The sequence below is a fragment of the Carassius gibelio genome, chromosome A11 (genome assembly GCF_023724105.1).
Source record: "Carassius gibelio isolate Cgi1373 ecotype wild population from Czech Republic chromosome A11, carGib1.2-hapl.c, whole genome shotgun sequence".
Taxonomy (NCBI): Eukaryota; Metazoa; Chordata; class Actinopteri; order Cypriniformes; family Cyprinidae; genus Carassius; species Carassius gibelio.
In genome coordinates this window covers 2204525-2227955 of record NC_068381.1, presented here as the reverse complement: position 1 = coordinate 2227955, position 23431 = coordinate 2204525, and the positions used below count along the sequence as shown (strand labels likewise).

General features: G+C 38.4%; 1 protein-coding gene and 1 long non-coding RNA gene across 8 annotated transcripts in view; one reads left to right on the top strand and one right to left on the bottom strand.

Annotated features, from left to right (window-relative positions):
- The first annotated feature begins 709 nt into the window (after window positions 1-709).
- The window catches only part of LOC128021976 (E3 ubiquitin-protein ligase TRIM39), a 76751-nt gene continuing 54029 nt past the window's right edge, over window positions 710-23431 (top strand). For 2 of the 7 annotated variants that reach the window (XM_052609153.1, XM_052609151.1), the window contains exon 1: window positions 731-848. Coding sequence is in view for 3 of the 7 variants with exons in the window: in XM_052609148.1 (XP_052465108.1) it covers window positions 1444-1507; window positions 1869-2422; window positions 2535-2630; window positions 2961-3194; window positions 3274-3412; window positions 3505-3540; window positions 3677-4224 (1671 nt within the window). In the remaining 4 variants the exon portion in view is untranslated. Of the gene's footprint in view, window positions 849-1297; window positions 1321-1423; window positions 1508-1868; window positions 2423-2534; window positions 2631-2960; window positions 3195-3273; window positions 3413-3504; window positions 3541-3676; window positions 4225-23431 lie in introns of those variants that run through there. The other 5 variants (XM_052609161.1, XM_052609148.1, XM_052609152.1 and 2 more) reach the window with 5 other exon arrangements.
- Window positions 1980-23431, bottom strand: part of LOC128022000 (uncharacterized) — a 220653-nt gene continuing 199201 nt past the window's right edge. The window contains exon 3 of the long non-coding RNA XR_008185835.1: window positions 1980-2051. This is a non-coding gene — a long non-coding RNA (uncharacterized LOC128022000). The remainder of the gene's footprint in view (window positions 2052-23431) is intronic.

Sequence of the window (23431 nt, the reverse complement as noted above, 5' to 3'; positions counted from 1 at the left end):
ATACATTTCTCCAAATGAATCTCAGAAACCAGATTCAAAAATGTATACCTGTGTGTATATATATATATCAGTATGACTGGAAGACTGTATAAAAACTTTGTGGAAAGTCTCTTGTATTTTTCAGGATTTCATAAAATGTTTATAACTGGAATGTTTCATGTGTGTTTCCCAACAATGCACTTAACACAGTCACACGTAGCTGTGCTTTAAGTGCTGCTTAGGAGTCGCTGTCTTATGTTAGGTAAAAAATATTAGCCTGAATGCACTGTAAGTCGCTTTGGATAAAAGCGTCTGCTAATTGCATACTTTTATTAAACTGTATTTATTTATATATAGTAGGCTATAGAGAAAGAGAGAAAGAGAGAGAGAGATGTTATTTCCGGGTCCAATACTTAGTTGATTTTCGTGCACTTCAGCAAGTTATTGACATATTTTCCCCCCAGACTTTGAAGCATTTCCTACATTACTTATTTTATTCTTTCAATCCAAATGATTATTAATGTACTTATTCATACCTACGCTTATCCAGACGTTTATCCACACGTACGTTATCCAGACACAAAGTTAAAAAAAAATTCACAAATTTCACCTCATCTGGCATAACTTGTCGCCTAAAAGTGCTTATTTGAAATATTGATACGGTGGTGAAAAGCATGCGAATTCTGACCCATTTGGCTTTCCATAGAACACACCCTGAGCAGCTCTGACATCACTGTAGTTCAGTGACAGACTCAGAGAAAGTGAAACTAACTTGATTAGCAGCATGGATGCCAGAAACCATCGAACTCTTTAAACAAAAGAATATTGAGTCGTTCAGAGACCCTTGTGAACACATCTGATACTCACAGGTAAGTGACAGAAATATAAGAGAGATTGTCCTGAACAGGTTTCTAATGACTGTGGTCTGGTTTAGTAGGGTTTATGTCAGACTGGAATGAGTTGAACAGAAGCAGGTTTAAGCGTGTCAAATACTCAAGATACTTTAGTTGTTTACTGCACAGAATTGATTTCAGATGTCATTAGATTGAACAAAGTTTGGTGTTTCTGTCATTTTGTCACGCGACATAAAGACAAACAGATAAAACAGGAAGTAAATGACCTGCAGACAAACTGAACACAAACCTGCTTCACTGCAGCTGAAAATCACTTTTACATTACACAATAACTTATGATCATATAATATATTATTTGTGGAAAGATTAATCTAATTTTTGATAAGGAGATATATATATATATATATATATATATATGTTTGTTGGAAAATATAAAGCTTGTACTTTGTACTTTCTTTAAACAGCAGGTCATAGTTCAGATTGCTCAGTAAGTTTACGAGTCTCTCACTTTGTTTCAAACGAATGATTGTGTTTCCATCACTATCAGTTCTCACATTTTAACCAGTTAAACTATCATTTTTCTTTAAAAGGTTTTAAGAGGGAAAGAACAATGGCAGAATCTTCACCAACAGCAAGAAAAACCAGGAGACAGAGTATTGAATATGATCCTCCATGTAAGTCAATAACCCAGAAAAACACTTTGACTTTTCTTTTATAATATTGAATATGTACAGTTCAGGAATGTAAAGTAGATCAAATAATTTAATCTTAACAATAATAAATCTTGTACATTTATTTAGTTAGGTAAGTGGTTATGTAATGAGCTTCACATTTAGGTTCTGATCAGCTTGTCTGGGTTCATTTTACAATAATATCCAGCTGACTGTACATGATCTCTTTATATTTGAGTTTCTTCAGCACTCTTTGTCTCTAAATACTCTTTACATTCAACCAGCTTCATGAGGTGCATCATGGGATTCTTCATAAACAGTATTGAAGGAGTTCACACTAATCCTAAATAATGTCTCTTTCCAGTAATGTCATCCTCCATGAGTTCACTGTCTGAGGAGATTCAGTGCTCTGTATGTCTGGATGTGTTCACTGATCCAGTCACGACTCCATGTGGACACAACTTCTGCAAGATCTGTCTGAATAAGTGCTGGGACAACAGCCAGACCTGCAGCTGTCCATACTGTAAAGAAACATTCAAGCAAAGACCTGATCTCAAGATTAATACCACACTCCGAGAGCTCGTAGATCACTGTAAGAAGAAAAGTCCTGAGAAAACAACTGAAGTTCTGTGTGACTTCTGTGAGGAAAGAAAGCTGAAAGCGCTGAAGTCGTGTCTGGTGTGTCAGAGCTCTTACTGTGAAACTCACCTGGAGCCTCATTTGAGAGTGACACGTTTGAAGAAACACAAACTGATGGATCCTGTGAGTAATCTGGAGGACTATATATGTCAGAAACACGAGAGACCTCTGGATCTGTTCTGTAGAGATGATCAGACATGTGTGTGTTCATTCTGCACCGAGACAGACCACAAGAACCACAACACTGTTCCTATAGAAGAGGAGAGTCAAGAGAAGAAGGTAGACGTTATTATTCTTTTAAAGGACTGATATCATGAGGAATCAGATTTTATTTCATATTGTGAGTTTAATCTGTGTTATGATAAATGTGTCTGTGTTGTTCTCTCTATAGACTGAACTGATGAAGACACAGAAAGACGTGCAGCTGATGATCCAGAACAGAATCAAGAAGATTCAAGACATCAAACACTCAGCAGAAGTCAGAAAAGTGAGTTTAAAATAATTTGAACTTCAATGAACTTCAGTGTTTAGAAACATTGAGAAGACATAACAATAACAAAATAAACAAACAATCAAACGAATGACAGATGACTATCAGACTAAAATATACAGCAACAGCCAATAAAACAAGAAGTAAAATGTCCAGGGCTTGTTCTGCTCTCGTCCAGGGTGCAGAGTGAAGTTTAATTCTTCATTTGAGGGATTCTGAAAACACATGTAGCCTATGTATGTGAACAAAAATGTATGAGCAATAGTTACACAGATTCTTCTGTTAGCAAACACTGCTAATAATGTGTTGCCTGTCCTGGTTGAGCAGAGAAACACAGAGAAGGAGAAAGCAGTCCGTGTGGAGCTCTTCACTGATCTCATCCGCTCCATTGAGAGACATCAGACTGAACTGCTGGAGATGATGGAGGAGCAGCAGAAAGCAGCAGAGAAACAGGAGCAAGAGCTGATTGAAGAGCTGGAGCAGGAGATCACTGAGCTAAAGATGAGAAACACTGAGCTGGAGCAGCTCTCACACACTGAAGATCACCTCCACCTCCTACAGGTCAGTCAACATGATCTCTCTGATCAATCATAATGCAGGATATGACATGCTGAAGGATTTCTCCTCTCTCCTGCTGTAGATTCACTCATCCCTGTGCAGCTCTAGAAACACCAGGAACTGGCCTGAGATCAGTATGAAGACTCATGAGAGTCTGGAGACTCTGAGGAGAGCTCTGACTCAACTGAAGGACACTATAGATGAGAAACTCACACTAACTGGTACATCAATACACACTGATCAGATAGAAACATGATAGTGTACTCTGTTCTTTAAATATAAGCTTCAGATCGGATTGTTTTCTTGTCATTAGTCTCTACAGAGCTGAAGTGGATGCAGCAGTATGCAGGTACAGTGTGCTGTCTGCACTACACTAGTTTACATTCATACACTCACTGCTTCATTACTGCACTACAATCTGATTAAACACTGGGTTAACTAAAAACATCAGCATCACAGAATATCTGTATTCTCTGTTTTCTCAGTGGATGTGACTCTGGATCCTGATACAGCTCATCCTAATCTCATTCTGTCTGATGATGGAAAACAAGTGAGAGATGTAGACATTACACAGAAACTCCCAGACAAACCAGAGAGATTTGATAGATGTGTCTATGCCCTGGGGAAGGAGGGATTCTCCTCAGGGAGATTTTATTTTGAGGTGCAGGTGAAGGGAAAGACTAATTGGGATTTAGGAGTGGTCAGAGAATCCATTAACAGGAAGGGACGGATCAAACTGAGACCCAGAGATGGATACTGGATTGTGTGGCTGAGGAATGGAGATGAATATAAAGCCGGTGCTGGTCCTCCTGTCTCTCTGTCTCTGAGAGTGAAGCCGCAGCGGGTCGGTGTGTTTGTGGATTATGAGGAGGGTCTGGTCTCCTTTTATGATGTGGAGTCCAGCTCTCATATCTACTCTTTCACTGCTCAGTCTTTCACTGAAAAACTCTATCCATTATTTAGCCCAGGTCTTAATGATGGAGGTAAAAACTCAAGCCCACTGATCATCACAACTGTCCGTTATAATAAATGAATTTACTCAGTTATCAAATGAAAGATTAAAATAATACATTTTGTAATAAAAAACCTGGAAACATTATGTGCTGCTATTTCTTATCATTTGCTTTTCAGTTTTTAAAATCTAAATGATCTTCTCACATATTTTTTATGTATATATAATTCTTGTTCAGTAAATGATATTTTGTTCAACTTTTCATAAATATTCCTGCTATTTTTCTTCCTGATAATGTGAAATTGCCATCTGTGCAAAGTTGGTGCAATAAAATAATGTCATAGTTAACAATCACTTGTTTACATAGATAGATAGATAGATAGATAGATAGATAGATATATCATGTACCATAATTCTTAACTGTAGCATTTGTTATAATAAGACTAGTCTCTAAATCATTACCAGGACTGTAATATATACTTTTATATATATAGCTACACATAATATACAAATAAAACAAGCACTGCTTTATTTTGAGAATAGTTGTATTTAGCAGAGCATTCAAAAAAAGTAAAGGTGGTCAGGAGTATTTTAAAAAGATTTTAATAAATGTGCTGTTCAAGACTGTTTTCTCGTCTTTTCATCAGTTTATTTGCCTTTTTTAGATACTGTTCGACTTTCTCCATCACATTTTAAAGTGTCTGTCACATATTTGACCATCAGCTTCACGATAGGAATGGCTCTGGTAATCTTATCACACTTCTGGAGGGTTGTACTTGCTAGTTTTGGTTATTGGGGGTTATATCTCCGACAGGGCAGGACTTTCAGTCCCCTAAATGACTTTAACCCTGAGCGCCAGTTCAAAATATTACTCTGAGGTATTTAGAGGACAAAAATGTCAGTATGAATAAAACTTTCATTAAAAATTGGAAGTTTTGGAGCACAGAAATAAGTTTGGACACATTTTAAAGGGGGGGGGGGGGGTGAAATGCTCGTTTTCACTCAATATCCTGTTAATCTTGAGTACCTATAGAGTAGTACTGCATCCTTCATAACTCCAAAAAGTCTTTAGTTTTATTATATTTATAAGAGAAAGATAGTCTGTACCGTTTTTTCCCGGAAAAACACGAGCAGCTGGAGGCGTGGCGTGTGGGCGGAGCTAAAGAATCACGAGCACCAGTAGGCTTTTGTGTTGAGAGCATGTGGAAGCTGTGACATTACCGTGAGGAAAAAACCATCATCCAAAACAAACCATGGCTAACAGTCAGATTCAGCCGTTTATTTATGATCCAGAATCAGATCCAGAGGCTGAAATTTAACAAGAGCAGCATCAGCAAAGGCGTCTCTATGTGTTATGTACTGAAACTGTATATATTTGCTTAGCGGTTTTGGAAAATGACTAAGTTCCACTTTATGTCGTCTTTTTTTTTTTTTTTTTTTTAAAGTGTACATGTGGAAAGTGCAGTTTTATGCCAACATCGCATGTTGTTTACTTGATGTGCTTGATATTAACTATATTAACAACAGAGATATTTGAAGCAGTTTTACTCACCGCCTGCGGTTCCAACACACGATCGTGACCCTTTTTCGTTGGGATTGCATCATCCTTAAGAAATAAACGATGTGCAAATCCAGCGTCAAACTGGGCCATGTTTGTAAAACAAGCATCTTCCAAATGCAGGGAACAAACACAAACACTTGCACAACTCCGTTGATGCTCTGTAAAAATAAACTCCATCCACTGGTCCCTTAATGCTGTTTTTTTTTTTTTTTTTTTGGGTAATCTGTGCAGGGTTGTCTTGCCCTGGCAACCAAAAACACACTCCTTTTGTGACTTTTTGCTCTCGCTCTGATCAGTGAATTGCTCTGCTATTGCGCGCTCTTCCAGCAGAAGTGCCTCAGGACCCATATAAGGAAATTCCGCTCCATCTAACGTCACACAGAGCCATACTCGAAAAAAACTTTCCGAAACTTGTGACAAACCGGAAGGAGTATTTTTGGAACTGAAATACTCCTTCAAACGTACAACTTAATTTTTGAAACTTTGTCCATGTTTAGCATGGGAATCCAACTCTTTAACAGTGTAAAAGCTCAGTATGCATGAAATCGCATTTCACCCCCCCTTTAAGGAAGAACCTTGGCAGTTCATTGTTGAGCTGAAAAAAAAGTTAAAGTGAAACAGAAATGTTATAGAGGTTTTAGTTTATGACAACATTTTTATTATAGAAAATATTTTATAAAACATGTTAAACTTATATCTTAAACTGATATCTTAAAAAATGAGCTTTCAGGATTTGTTTAGGTGCAGTTCCTAACTTTGTCCATTAGATGTCAGCAAAGCACAAGACTATTTCTTGTCATATTAATGAATTGATTAATGGTTGTGGAGTAATTAAATGCACAATGTCTATTACAATAACACACACAGTGTATGTAATGTGTGTGTGTACACTATATATATGTATACACACGTGCACAAACTCAGACTTACCTCATTTATCATATAAAGTCCAGCACAGCAGGATCATCAAGTAACAGGTTCAGCAAGGCTAGGATTTCTCAGAAGACAATAAAAGAAAAAAAGACCAGAAAAATATTTCAGTTATTTCAATGTCAAATAAATAAATACTTACATCGTGCTGCTCTGTGAACCCTTCGAGATTTTAAGAGAACTCATGTAAGTTATACTGGATGCTCTGAGAGAAAATTATATATAAAAAATGGTTTAATGTAAGTCAGGGGCGATTCTAGGGTCAGAGCTTTAGGGGTGCTGAGCACCCAATGAGCCCCACTGCTACCACCCACCCTCTTTTCACACAAAAACAAACTATGTCAACTGTTCTGTCTTTCCATCCCTGGCCTCATCAGCCATAATGGCATACATATTTGCTCCCTTTATCTCAGTCTTGGTGGTCTCTATGTTGCACTCCCGCTGTCTCTTCATTTCTTTCACTAGTCAATTCCCTCTCATCCCTTATGGACTCTACCTGTTGTTTTCCTCCTCCTTTATTATGAAAAAAATGTGGTGTAAAATAATGTAAAAAAAATAAAAAGTAATATAGGCTACTTAATGCCAATAGGTTTGTATAGGAGTATGAGTAGTTACTGTTTTGCTTGCCACTATTCACTATATGTCAATTTATTGTGTTTGTTTCCTCACCTGGTTCTTCCTCCATGCTCTCCCTTTCCCTTTCTCCTTCACCATCTCCCTCTCTTTCCCTTGGCACTGACAATCATACACAAATATATTGTAGGCAGGAGAGTTGAGGTCAGTTTGTCATGTCACAAAAATGAGACCATGAGACCATTTGCAGATTTTAATGACATGATCAAAAGGCGTGACATTTTAAATGTCTTTATTATTATTATTATTATTATTATTATTATTATTATTATTGGGCTTAGAAACTTTTTTAAATGACAAATTCCTTTCACAAGAGAAGCTTGTGAGTTTGAAAAAAAAATTATAATAATAGAAGCAGGGGACCATTGCCTAGATAAGTAATTTGATACAATAACAGCTGGTTTGCATTCTGTTACTTTAGCTTAACACTTTTCAGAAAAAAAAAAAAAAAAAAAAAAAAACAAGACAGAGGTCATTATGGACTGTCCCTAGTCTCTCACCTGGATCTGTCTTTTTTCTTTTAAAGAATTTTCGTATGTCCATTGCTCACTGCCAGGCCACAGAAACACACACACACACACACACACACACACACACACACACACACAGAGAGAGAGAGAGAGAGAGAGTAATGCTAGGAGTTCAGGAGTTAAGCCTGGTTCAGGTTAAATGTGTGATGAATGAATAAATACAGCAAAAGAAAAACATTAAACTTTCTTTTGTTGTCTAGTTTGAAAGTCAACCACAACTGAAAAATAACAGGTATAAATCTAGGAACTAATAACAATTCATTTAAAAAGCCACAGTGAGTGTTTTCAGTGATACGTCGTTTGTTTTCACTCCAAACGCCAGGGCTTCATGTTTCCATGACGACTGACCAGAAAAGACGCACGTGACGTCACGTTTACATGACTCCCGATTGTTAAAATGAGTATCAAATTAACGATAAACTTTAACAACAGAGACACATGTACGCACTACACATGTACGCAGTTTATTTGTCGCGCTTCTGTTTTTGTTTCACGCTCTAGCAGTTAATAAACAGAACGTAAGTTATGACTATAACTATGGATCTATGAGACCGAACGATGACCGTCACCACGGTCTTACCTTGAATGACGCCATTCCTCCGCCTATCCTCGAGACCAAATATCAACAATGTCAGGTGACTGACCTTAGGGGTTGGCTATATAACATCCAGGTGAACCAACCACTTCCTCTTGCCTGGAACGCCCCAGTTCATCCCGAGTGACAAGGGATGGTGACGGTCATCGTTCGGTCTCATAGATCCATAGTTATAGTCATAACTTACGATCTATTTCGACCTCACTCAGACCGTCACCACGGTCTTACCTTGGATGACTTATACCCCCAGGGTCACGAGGGACTAGCATGTTTTCCTTCCCCTGTTTATTTAGCCGCAGATAAAACCGCAGACCCAAAAGGATTTGGCTTTGCCACATTAATCCTATAAAACCTCGTAAACGTGCACAAGCTGCTCCAAGAGGCTGCGGCACAGATGTCCGATAGTGCTACCCCCTTCAGTGCCGCCCAGAAAGTGGCCATGCTCCTGGTAGAGTGAGCAACCAGACCACCAGGGATAGGTAGATTTTGGCTGACATAAGCTTGTGAAATGGTATCCACTATCCAATGAGATAACCGTTGCTTAGACACAGGTTTGCCTGCACACTTCTTGTCAAAACATACAAATAGTTGTGTGTGTGACTGTCGTAGTTGATGAGTTTGCTTAATATATGTGTGCAATGCCCTAACAGGACATAGAGAACAATGATCCAACTCTTCACCTGAACAAAGGGGATCTGGACGGAAAGCATCAAGCTCAATTACCTGATTTATTGTGCTAGGCTTAAGGACCTTGGGCAAGAATGATGGGTTTGGCCAGAGAAAAACCCCTGTTTTTTCTGCCTTCCATCTCAAGCAGTCTTCACTGACTGATAAAGCGTGCAACTCACCAACTCTCTTGGCTGAACACATCGCTAGTAGGAAAACTGTTTTCCATGTCAAGAACTTGAGATCTGCTTGCTCCAAAGGTTCAAAAGGTGCTTTGGCCAGTGACTGTAAGACAATAGAAAGGTCCCAAGCAGGTGATCTCATAATTCTCCCTGGTCACAAGCGTATTGCACCCTTAAGAAATTGAGACACCAAACGGTGTTTGCCAATATTTGCACCATCCACTGACACATGGAAGTGTGAGATGGCTGCAATGTAGACTTTTATGGTATTAACTGATTTCCCAGAATCAATCAATGTTTGAAGAAAACGAAGAACCAAACTGGTGTCACACTTGGCCGGATCTAGTTGTCGGTCATGACACCATGTTGAGAATATTCGCCACTTGCTAAAATAGTTACTCCACGTAGACGGTGCCTTAGAACTATTTATTGTCCTTAATACAGCTTCATCTAAGCCTTCAGAGAGGGACTGAGCAAGGGCCATACCCATAGTTGAAGTGTCTCTGGACTGGGGTGCCAGATTTGGCCTTCCACTTGAGAGAGGAGATCTGCTCTCTGTGGTAACTGCCAAGGGTAACCTTGGACCAACCGTACAAGGGTCGGAAACCAAAGTTTCTTTGGCCAACGTGGGGCCACAAGTAAAATCTTGTGACGGCCCAAAGCTACCCTGTTGATCACAAGGTGGATCAAGGGTAGGGGTGGAAAAGCGTACAACAATTCTTCCGGCCATTCTTGAGATAGTGCATCGATCCCTAAAGGGCCTCCCTGGCTGTTCAGGGAATACCATAGATCGCAATGAGTTGTCTCCGTGGTCGCAAACAAATCAACCTTCGCCATACCGAAACGCCTCCATATCAATCTCACCACTTCGGGATGGAGGCGCCACTCTCCCGGGAGTGGTCCAGTTCGTGACAGCAGGTCTGCCGCTCTGTTCGCCACTCCCGGTATGTATACTGCTCTGAGTGATGAGAGCTTTGGAAATGCCCAAGAAAGTAGTTCCTGTGTCACCTGGAGACACCGCGCTGATCTGGTGCCACCCTGGTGATTGATGTGGTACACTGCCGACATGTTGTCTGTTCTCACTAAAACATGTTTGTTCTGTAACAACGGGAGAAACACCCTCAGGGAGAGATGGACTGCCCTGAGTTCCAGCACGTTGATGTGCTCTGTGGTCCAGGGGAATTTCCAGTGTCCCCTGATGGACCTGCCTTCCCAAACTGCTCCCCACCCTGTTAGAGAGGCATCTGTCGTTATCACAGACCGCCTCGCTGGGATGTTGCCTAGAGGAACCCCTTGTGACGGTAACGACTTCCAAGGGTGTAACATTTGGACACACCTTCGTGTAACCTTTATCCTTACATGTCTGTGTAATTTGGGATGCAAGTGAAAGCTGTTCAACCAACGTTGTAGTGGACGGGCTTTGAGAAGGCCGAGTGGGACCACAGCTGCTGCTGCTGCAATCATGCCCAACAATCGCTGAAACTGAATTAACTTCACCTTCTTGTTCAGATGGAATGATTGAGTTAGACTGATCAACTGTACCACTCTCTGGGGTGATAAAGTTGCCGTCATCAGTTGGGAATCTAGCGAAACTCCTACAAACACGGTCTGTTGTCTGGGACTTAGATTGCTCTTTTCCCAGTTCACTTTGAACCCGAGAGACTGAACATGTTGGAGCACCACTTCGGTGTCCCTCATGGCTTGACTGCGTGAAGGAGCACAAATTAGCCAGTCGTCCAGGTATGACAGAATCTTCAAACCTGCACACTGAAGGGGACGAAGGGCTGCTGACACCACCCTGGTGAAGACCCTTGGAGACAGAGACAGGCCAAATGGAAGGACCCTGAACTGATAAACCCGATCTTGAAAGGCAAAGCGAAGAAACGGGCAGTGATCCTGACAGATGGGTATGTGGAAATAGGCATCCTTCAAGTCTATGGAAGTGAACCATTCTCCCAGTTCTATGGATTCCAGAATTTGTGCTGTAGTCAGCATTTTGAAGGGCAATACCTTTATGAATTCGTTCAACTTTCGTAAGTCTAGAATGGGTCGAAGTCCCCCGTCTCTCTTTGGCACCAGGAAATACTTTGAATAGAACCCAGTGAGCTGTTTGCTGGTGTCTATCTGTACAATCGCCTTTTTCTGAAGTAAAACTGTGATCTCTTTGGCCAAAATTTGTGCCTGGACTGGGTCTCTGACTACGGTCATATGATCGCCTGAAAAAGTAGGAGGGCGCCGCCGGAACTGTATCCTGTATCCTGTCTTGATGGTATCTAGGACCCAGGGATCTGATGTTACCTTCTCCCAACTGTCCAGGCACAGTTGGGAGCATTCTCCGACGACACGGAGACCGCTATGCCTGGCCTCCCCGGGGTTTGAAACCCCTGGAAGGACGCCTCTTAAGTGGTCCTCCCCTGACTGGATTATGGGCCTGGTCGGTCTGGGGAGCCTGATAAAAAGGTCTGGTTCCTCGATCATGGGACTGGTAACCCCTAGATCATCTTCTGTCATACCCCCAAGTTTCTGAACGAGGAAAGTGTGGGGGCTGAAAAGAATGAGCAGCCCTATGGCCACATTTGGTAGGGCCAGCAAATGTTTGCTGAACTGACTCCCATCTGCGTCTTGCCTGATCAGCATTATCCAGCAAAGCCTGTGCATCAGTGTGAAATATCCGTCCTGGAACCACTGGCATATTAGTCAAATCCTTCCTGATTGCGTCAGGTAAAGATGTTTGAGCCAACCAGATTTGTCTTCTGGCTAAAATTGCAGACGACATAGATGCCCCTATGTCCCTGGTAAGCTGTGAGTGTGTGATGAGTGCTGTGTCAATCAAGCTCATCACATCACGCTCTTCCTTATTAACAACCTTTCTTAACGCAGCCAAAACTATTGCTAGAGCATTTCCTGAACGGGCTGCCCGAGTAGCTGCATTATATGCCTGGCTCATTAACCGGTCTGTCTTTTGGCACTCCTTACCGGGACAACGAGGATTGTCAGTAACCTTATCAGGTCCCAAAGCGGTTAAGGCTGCGATCTCTCGCTCCACTGATGGCATGTTCCCCATACCACTCTCAGCGGGATAATCCAACTTAACAAACCGTCTACATCCTGCATTAAACTGGGGTGCCGCTTTTGGATTATTCCAGGCTTTCCTCAACATCTGGGAATAATCCTCAACTACAGGGATTGACACAGTAGGCTGTCCAGGGGAAATACTCGCCCATACACCTTGTGTGGGGGCTGGAGCTGTAGCTTCTTCCTGTGCATTAAGGCCCAGGATCCTTGCTGCACTTAAAATGCGCGAAAGAACATCAGAATGCAGGCTTCCTTCTGAAACCTCAGACCTGGATTCCTCTCCCTCGTTTTCATCTGCATTCTCCTCACTACCATAAAGGGAGTTATTTGCATGCAGTGAGACGGCATCCGTATAATCATCCCCCTCTTTCTGACGTGATGTCAACTCATCCCCAGCCCGGAGTGCAGATGGCTGTGTGTTTACTGAAGAATTACGTGTTTCAAGCTTACCAGCTAAGTCACGCAATGCTGCTAAGATTTGCAACTGAGTGTCATCCTTGGGATCTCGGACTACTGTGGCTTTCTTTATTTTATCTGGAGGCATGTCAGGACCTGCATCTGGCCTCTTACGTTTATGAGAGGAACTACTGTAAATAATTTCTTTATTACCACCAGTTAACAGTTTAGCTCTTTGCACTCTTTCCCGCAAAGATAGCTCCAACGCAGCTGCACAGGGATCCTCAATATCATCTAGTACATGTTGCATACCCAAACAGGAGGGACATTCGCGATGCCCATCTCTTGGGTGTATGCTAGTTTGGCAAAAACGACACCTTGAGTGACTCATGACAACAAGTCCGAGGTCAGGTCACTCATATAATGATAGTGCATGAAAAGGGAAATAAACTGTAATGAATCACAGTATTTAACTAATTCTGGAAGTTGAACTGCGAGACTCCAAAATAACTCAGCATTTAATTGAAAAAAACAAGCAAAAATGCCATTAACAAATAGACTGTGACGAATCACTAGATCATAATCAAATTGAACACTTCCTTAATCCACAAAAAATCTATGTCTGGTATTAGTTAAACACAATTAACCAGGTACAATTTAATATAAAGATTGTGACGAATCACTCTTCATACTCATCATTCAGAATACGTCTGCGAACAGAACTCCTTAGAAAATTATATATCCATCATTCTACGTGCGCACACGCAGTAAATGGAAAAGAAAACTCTCGTCTGCTGCGAACAGCTGACCTGAGAACCATCAATAAATGCCTGAAAACAAACAGAGAAAAATAAAGAAATACTCACCGACATGCGTTCCGACGACACGTCGAAATATTTAAATGAGGAGAAAAACCACTGCAATCCTCAGGGACTTGAAGCACCTGCACAAAACGTGACGGAATGAAACTAATCTCTCCTGTAATCAAAAACAATGTGCTCTACCGCGTCGGTCTCAAATGAGGCGAGAAAGGCAAGAGGAAGTGGTTGGTTCACCTGGATGTTATATAGCCAACCCCTAAGGTCAGTCACCTGACATTGTTGATATTTGGTCTCGAGGATAGGCGGAGGAATGGCGTCATTCAAGGTAAGACCGTGGTGACGGTCTGAGTGAGGTCGAAATAGATCTACATGCGTCTTGCGGAAGAACATTGTAACCGGCGTTACTTCTCTCGGTTTATGACTATGGACGAGTCACCCAGGTCCTGTGCTACTCCACAGCGGCGGCGACCCGCCGGACTAAAATAGTCCGAAAATAAACACTTATTATAGGTGTACCACCATGGTGATTCAGGATACTGACTCCAGTACTCACCGATATGGTTTCGGAATCGGAACAACTCTAGGTAAAAGGAAAGAAGTGTCAGACACAGCTTTGGAGTAACTTAGTTGCATCACGGGTTCACTCAGCGTGTGTTTCGCGCTGGATGACGGTCGTGCTGAGCGGTACAGGTACAGAGGAGAAGTAGAAGAAGAGAAGAGGATGACACCACTGCTATGCGGGGATGTTTTCATTTTCCTCCTTAACACATACATTTTAAACCACAAACTACGGAGTGTGTTTTGGACATTATTTAACCGTGTAAAAGACGAACAAAAAATTTAGAATAACAAAATTTCTCACTCCAAGTTTTAGGGGTGCTGAGCTCCTTTTTAGGGGTGCTGAAGCACCCCTAAAAAGGGGCTAGCCTCGCCCATGATGTAAGTTATGCATAAATTACACATGGGTGTGTAAGTATTTAAAAAAATGACATAAACAAAAACAAATAGTTCAGAAAAGTAAAAGAAGAGAGTTACAATGACTAAAAGAACATAATGAGTAAAGCTGACTAAAAATGATTGTTTGTGCTCTTGTGATTGTAGTCGCCATTTCGTCCCACAAATTTAATAAATATAAATATTACTCTTGTGCTGATTGTTAAAATTAGCGTGTTGAGCCATATTTAATTCAGTAATATTTTTAAAGTTTCAGAGGAAACTATCCACCTTCAAATGATATAACATTTAGTCTATTTCAATAAAACTATTTTTAGTTATTGCAGTATTTAAGTTATAGAACGATAAATATTAAAAAGCACATAAAGGCAGATAAAGGTGCAATATGAAGGAGAATATTTTTTTTTTTTTCATTGTAGAATTTTAGTTGAATATACTGTGGCTGATTTTGTAGATTTACATTTTTTAGTTCCTCGAGCACTCAAAAGGATTTCTGAGGCACCTTTAGTTTTTAGAGTATTGTTCTTTTCAGTGAACTATGGTCAGTTATTTCCAAGTTAATGATCATTTTTATATGTGACCTTAACTGTTTTGTGTGCTCATTCATTTTATATGTTCATTTCCACTGCTGTTATTTATTTGGTGCTCATAACACTGAACATTTCTGCCCTTAATGAAGAAAAAAGTCAAAGTTTCTGTGAATTCCCCTAAAACGTTTTTCAAAACCCATATTTTTCTGAAAGACAAAATTACATTATTAATCTTTTAATTATTTTAGCAAAGTTTTATAGGCTACTCATAAAACAAAAATAACTCAAAAGAAAACATCATAAATGATATTTTTAAATAAAATGTTTTGATCTTTTCATAAATTGATTTTTTTTATATATATTTAATACAGTGTTCCATAAGAATGAGTTTTAGTTAAAACTCCTAACTGATCATGTTTGACTGTAACAAAGCTGCTCATTGTTTCAAAACCTTTATACTTTTAAAATGTTATCTAATTTTTTTTTTTTTTTTTTTTTTTTTTATACATGTAACTTTAATCCAAATAATGTAATGCAATTGAAACATTTGGTTTAATTACCAAATTCTTTTTTACATTTAAAAATATAACTGCAGGATAACTGCAGTGTCCATACCATGCATTACATCTCAACAGTGTAAGGTGTAGAATTAATTTTGTCATTGTGGAAAAAACAAACAAACAAAAACATTCTGTTTAAATTCTGTGTTACAGAAAGTCAAAGTCTGGCCAGAAGTTACATCTCAGTGACTTGGTGACCGCATCTCTCTGCAAACCCAAAGGATCACTTTCCTCTAGCTTTTCTTTCTATGCATCAAGATGTGTTCTTCATTGTGTCTGACGATTTTTGACTAAAATTTTTAAGATTTTTGACTTGTTTGTGGGTGGATGTGTGGATAAATGATGTTCATACTTTAAAGATGGACATTTGCAACAGTGAGGTGATACAGGATATTTCATTTAAGCCATTCGTGGACAAATCTCCCCTTTATATTAATTTAATTAGGCTAGCCTACAGGATAACAAGCGTTATGACCGCACACATAAGGCTTGCCACAAAGAACCGGTTAAAGTAATGATTATGAATGTGACTAAATTAGCAAGGAGACATTTAATTGTTTAGTAATAAACTGGTGTTTTCTGTGTCGCTATTGAGATGAAGTTGACCATGTGGACTCGCCACCAGAGAGAAATGCACATTTCATATGGACTACATAATAAGAGTAGCCTATTTATTTTGGTTTGAATATTTCCGTTTAAAAGCAGACATTTCAAGCTTTCTGTAATGTATAGTCTATATTTCTCAAATCTGTGAGACACAAGCAGAGTTTCGGAGCCCTCCAGTTCATGTGCAATGCAAGCATGCTGGAGCCTTATTACATTATCTGCTATATATTTGCTTCTTATTTATTAAATACGGGCAATTGATTGATAAAACATTGATCAAAAATAAGATACAATTCATTCAAAATGAAAAATCTTTTAATTAAACTTAATGAAGTCGTCAAAATCATGTTTTGCCAAAAACAGCGCCGTTACTCACCAGTTTTCTTTGCCGCCTCCATCTCTACTCTCTTAGAAAAAAAGGGTTCATTGGGGTTCTATACAGAACCATAGGGTTCTTTACTCAACTTCAAAGAACCTTTTATGCTAAAAAAGGTTATATAATGACAAGAAAGAACCCTTTTGGCACAAATGTTCTTTAGGCTATTATTCATTCATATATTACATTATTCTGCAACATTTTGTATTTGTAATTAAATTATTGTTTGTAGTAACTGATTTTTGGAGAAAAACTGAAATGACACTCTTCGTGTGATATTAATTAACTACGTAAAATGATATAAATATATACATTTTCTAACCCCCATATCTTGAATTTTGAGATCATTCACATGAATTCATAAATGCATTTGAATACATTGAATAATGAAGTGAAAGAACGCACTCAAAATGCACACGCGCCATGCGCACTAGTATGACTTCATCATGTAACTTTACATTAGCCTAGATGCGTGCACTTTTTAGGCACGATTTGTTTAGTTTTTGAATACACTTAATACTGTTAAAAGGCCCATCATTAAAACAAAAAATACAGTTGACATATCACACCTAAACATGCGCGTAAAACTTAATTATAACTAGCTACTAAATTAGTTAAAAATGCCTATCCATATAGAGCTATGATTCGCGAACCCCAAACTGACTCAAATGATTCGCGAACCAGCTCCGAACTCCCGAAATGACTCAAATGATTCGCGATCCCGCTACGAACTCCCGAACTGACTCAAATGATTCGCGATCCCGCTACGAACTCCCGAAATGACTCAAATGATTCGCGATCCCGCTACGAACTCCCGAACTGACTCAAATGATTCGCGATCCCGCTACGAACTCCCGAACTGACTCAAATGATTCGCGATCCCGCTACGAACTCCCGCACTGACTCAAATGATTCGTTATCCCGCTACGAACTCCCGCACTGACTCAAATGATTCGCGATCCCGCTACGAACTCCCAAACTGATTCTAATGATTTGCGAACCCGCTCAGAACTCCCAAACTGATTCAAATGATTCGCGATCCCCAAACTGTCTCAAATGATTCTGGAACAATGAGCACGGGTCTCTTCCTTTAGGAGCGCGCATACTGTTCGCCTACATTTTTAATAACGAACTTGAGCTCAAAAAGATGCAATATATAAAGGGTCCCTTACTTATAGCCTTGTTTGCTGCTCTTTAATTTCATTCTTTGTCATTTATGTGAAATTATGACGTAACACAATTTAACAATTTTGCTTTATGGATAAATTTGTTTTTATCTGTTGAACACCAAACATAAACAAAAAGAAGTAATAAACTCATTATTTTCTTTAATTTTACAAAGTAAACAATTTGTTTGCATTTGCACAAGCATTTACGCAGTGCTGTCTCGCGAGTGCAGTGCACGTTTTTGAATTCCAGCGGTCGAGAAGAGATTGATCCCCGTCTGCTGATTTAAACTGATGGTCTGACGAAAATAGTGTTGTGGTAAGTCAGAGAAATATTTTTTTCAAGTAATTTACTTTTTATAAGCTTTAAACCCATTAGTAATTAAGTTGTCAATGTTTCTACAGCGGATTTACACTAAAACACGAAAGAGCCTGAACCGACCGTGTCACAAGTTTCCTTACATCGGTAAGTTTTGTTGTGCTTGTTGCAAACTGTTAAATTTTGTGTTTTCTGATCCTAAGCTTAGTTTTTAATCTGCAGAATGAGACATATGGCCAAATCAAGTTTTTTTTATTATTCTTGACATCCATGAATAAAAGTCATGTGGGTTTGGAACAACAAAGGTAAACCAGTAAATGGAGACAGAATGTTTTTTGTTTTTTTTGGGTGAATGAATGCTTTAATTCTACTGATAATTGATTTTCAGTTATTTGTGCTATGTTACTTCTAAATATTTTCCTTATATGAACTGTCTTTTGCTCATTTCAGCAAACAAAAAGATGCAAGACTGCAAACTTTCCAGTTCTCCTGTGTACTGATAATCCGGTTTCCACCCAGTCCCAGGAGGTTCGTCTGTTTTATCCTTCTTCACTCAAATGTCTTAAAATTGCTTGGTTATTGACCAGTAATGCAAGGAGATTGTAGATAAACAATAGGAATTGTGTTATTTACTACTTTTTTCAGATTATATTAAACCTGGAAAATACTAGAGAAGATCAATTAAGTTTTCAGGAGCACATTACTGTGATAAATGCTGAACTATGTAAAAGACAACCTGACTACACCAACATATCAAAAATCTAATGAGATGCGCTCTTTTTAAAAGAGTTGATTTAATGACAAAATCAACATGAGAGGTCATGGACATGTTCCCATTTCTTCAGGTTCCACAACTTGTGAGTATTTGTTTTTAGTGTTGTTTCCTTTCAGTTTAGTATTTCCACTGCATTTTCAATTTTATTTTGTCAAAATTGTTTTAATGAATTTTTCTTTCTTTCTTTTTTTGGTAGCTGCTGCATGAAGTGAAGATGTGGTTTGGGAAGGACCTTCATCTTAATCTAGAGACTGCTCTTCAAGTTCTGAACAGTTTAAATTAAATTTATGCATTTAGCAGACGGGACTTACAGTGCATTCAGGCTATCGATTTTTTTACCTATCATGTGTTCCCGGGCAATCGAACCCCTGACCTTGCGTTTAATAGCACAATGCTCTACCAATTGAGCCACAGGAACACTACTCTTTACTTCAGCAAACTGACAAAAACACAAAAACTGTTCTTTTTTTCCTTAACACAACCATTAGTTGCTTGGTTTGTTGAATGGTTACTCTAATAAATCTATTTATACCATGGTTTGTCTGAATATTTGATTCTGATTGGCTAAAAGGTGTGCATTAAAATAATTTGATTCACAGATAGTTCCAGTCAGTTTAATTACAATTAAAGTTTAACGTGCTGCTGCAGTGACATACATGCAAACAAAACACTTGCACACGAGATCGGAGATTAAAGTAATGTGAACTGAGACATTTTTTATTTATTTATTTATTTTTTTTTTTTTACAACCTCAGTTGCATTGCTTCACTGCCATTCATAAATCCTCTCCTGTGTTCTCATGGAGTAGTGAAGTGTCCATTGTAAGCATACTTCAGAATCTCAGCAGAAGTACTTTGATTTTGGATGCTTCAGAAAATGATCTGAACTTGAGTTCCAAACTGTATGACGTTCATTGTGATGAGCAGATATTTGAGATGCCATCATTTTAAAGAATTGCCAGCCACGATCACTTGATTGCATGTAGCTCTGTGAATGTGATAACAAAATAAAATAAAAATGTCTTGCTCTTGTAGAATACTCTTATTGACAGTTGTTTTGTAATATCAGGAGAAATACAAAGATGTTAAAATTGAGAGAGGGCTGCTCAGTTTCTCACAAAAACATTTGCACAATTGAAATGAAAGACTGGAGGCAAAAAAAGCACTGATGCATTTTTTTTTTAGCAACCGGCCTTTAGATCTAGCATTCTGCATGCTTTAAATCAGATACAGAAATGATGTAGCTTGAACGAATAGCATTTTAATTTAAATGAACAACAGAGAGAAAGTGAGGAACTGCATGTGTGAATAATGTTTGTGTAGTGTCTCTTCAATAATCAAGCTGCAAGTTTAGTTAAATCAAAAACAGATACATTGATGCTTTTGAGTTTTTCAGTATGCTATCCAAGCTATTTTATTAATGAATATTGAATTGATCACGAAGTTTCTGTGGTCATGATTGTTTGTGAGTTGCGTGTGTAACCTAGCCAGTGAATTGGACCTTTCCACCGTGGTAAAACATGGTCCGTCACATCCCTAATCGTTTGGAAGAAAGTATGCAAGATTCTAAGTTATTTCACAAATAATTTATAGGTTTTTCCAACTTGCAGGAATCAGTAAAGCCAACTCCGACTATAGTTTTTCATGAAGCTTCAAAACCCCTCCATGCAAAAAGAGCCAGCATCAATATGGAGGGGGTCAACATTGTGAGCGCAGAAATGGATGTGATGGAGGCAATATTTCATATTCAGTGTGGAATACCCCAAGCACATCACTCAGATGATGAATTTTGTTGAGAAATACCTGTTTAAACTCTCCAGAAGCTGAGAAAAAAAAAAACTGTCTGTCCCAGTGCTCAAGATGTATAATCAATTATCATAATACTTTAATATTTCGTGAATAGTGCTAATGTAAATTTGTAAATATGAGGCGTTTGATGTTATTCGGAAATGCTGATCTGAATTTTAATCTATGTATTCACATTCTTTATGAGTGATATTAATATGAATTTGTAGATTTGAAGTACTTCTTTATCTGTATGTTTCCATTTTGCGTTATATTAATATGGATTTGTAGTTTTGAGGTGCTTTATGTTGTTGTAACCCTGATGGGAATTTAGATGAATCTTTATATTTGCATTATTTATTAGTGATAGATTAATGTAATTTTATAATGGACTTATTTTGTAATATGTAGATGTAGGTGAAACTCTATTTTCATTATTTGAGATTTTTTTAAATGGTTGGTGTTTAAAGGTTGATTTGTACATTTAAAGCCTTGAATATTTGAAATTACAGTAGCATTCTTTTTTTCAGTATTCATGGGTGACTTTTTTATGTGAATTACATTTTTACATTTTAGGGTATTGATGTTTGTCAATTATATGAAATATGTAATCCGGAAAGGACAAAAGAAATAATCATGAATGAACCCCTAAAAGTTTGGTTACAAAAAACCCTAAAGGGTTCTTTTGATTGATAGAACCTTTTAGGGGTTCCAAATACATAGCGCCTGATTGAACCTTTTAAGGTTGTGTATATAGAACCTGTTCTTCTAAGAGTGTTCCTGCAGACTGAGCTCGTGCGTCATCTTCACGCCAGTTATTCAGCCAATAAAGTCTAGGCCTATGTATTTCAAACAATACCTATGGCTTATGTACATCAACAAACAGGGGTAGTTTATGGGGGCATGGGGAGAGGTAAGCCCCCAATATTCAAATCCATCAGTTATCCAATATTTCAACATGAAAATCACAGTAGATCAAATGAAAAATATGCAGATTACATTTATTTTGTAACAATCATTTTGTTCCTTATCAAATATGAGTTTGTCATAATAAATCAGACAAAAATACTCCCCCTCCATTGAACCGATTGGTAACGCCCAACCAATGAGTAACACTGGTAGCACTTTCCTAAAAACAAGGCGAGTGGTGTTTGAATGAGAGGGGTAACATTAGTGCCAAAAATGAAGAGAAACGCTGCACAGTGGTCTATATTTATCTGCTGGTCAGAGAGGGAATCAAAAAATAAATAAAGCATGAACTGAGAATGAGGTATGAGAATATTGTGTAATAGCTAAGTACACACCACATATATTTTAGCTAGCTAATCCATTGCAATGTATTTAGCTGTAACTATCAGTATAACAAGTTACCAAAGCAGCTGTCTGTTTTAGTTTATTTTTCAATAGTGTCTGTAATTATCAATGACTAAAGTATTCACATCAGTGTTTGTTTTCTTCCTAAATTAATCTGACTTTTGAACGAATTGCATGAATGAATGATATAAGTGTTTAACTCATTAAAACAGTGAAACGCTGTCGTATACTGGGAATTCAATACTTCATTTCTTCTTTTGATAATCAGATTATTATACATCTTTAAAAGTATGCTGTGATTTTTATGAGTTTTATTTAATGAGGATTACTTGGTCAATTAAAATAGATTTTTAAATAGAGAATTTTAAATAGATATTAAGAACAGATTGTATACAGTGCGGTTTAATAATTTGTTAGTTTTTGGTGTTTTAGTTGTATGTCTTAGTGGTTTTGTTCTTATATGAGATGATTCAGATCCAATGTGAAAGTAGCAGCAGATGAAACCAATCAAAAGAAGGACGGGAAGAACATCTGATCAGGTAACGACACACAAACACTAATGAAAAGTTCATTCAGTCAATAAAACTGGCTAAAACTGTAATATGTGTACATCACAGTGAGGGACAGGGTGAGGACAATAGTCAAACAGCAGTTTCAGATGAGCAGGTAAGAATAAAACATTTCTGATAGGGAACAGTTTTTGATATGACAAACTAAATGTACAATTTTCTTTACTGTACACAATATACTAGGGAGCTATTTGGTGTGTAACAGTGTTGTAACGTCCGTTTCAGAATGAGCCTAATGTTAGCGACAAACTGAGCTCAGAAAACAGAGACAGAGAAGATTCAGAAATCATCACTTGCTTAAATCCTGCACATCCTGATCCCAAGTTTATAAAAGTACAGACGAGAGCAAACTATGTGCTACACTTTCAGCAAAAATGGTTTCAGATGTTCCCATGACTGCATTACTGTACCACATTAAAAGGGGTTTTATGCTTTTATTGTGCAAAAATCCTCTCAAAGAAGACAATGCTTGTCTCTAAGATGGATCCTGTCTTTGTGAGTACTGGTTTTAGAAACTGGAAAAAGGCAGTTGAAAAGTTTACAGCCCATGCTAAAAGCCAATCCCACTGCCATGCAACAACTGTGTATGCTCAGGAAACTGCCATTCCTTGTGTTCAGTCTGTCTTGAAAGACAAAAGAGATGAAGATGCCTTTCAAAGTGTTTTTGAGCAAGCAAATGTGATTGTGGATTCTCTAAATCTAGAGTCTATCAAAGTCCCAGAACCAAGGCGACTTCCTAAGCGTTTTAGCACAGATGCAAGCACATACAAGCCAAAAACTGCAACAGAGTATTACAGAGTTGAGTTTTATCAGGTGCTTGATGTGGTTTTCATCAGGAAGATCTGCTGACCTTACAGAAACTAGAGGACACTCTGCTCACTGGACAAACTGATTCAGTGTGTTGTGAGTATCCTGAGATCAGTTCAGTTACCAATGTTTAGGCATA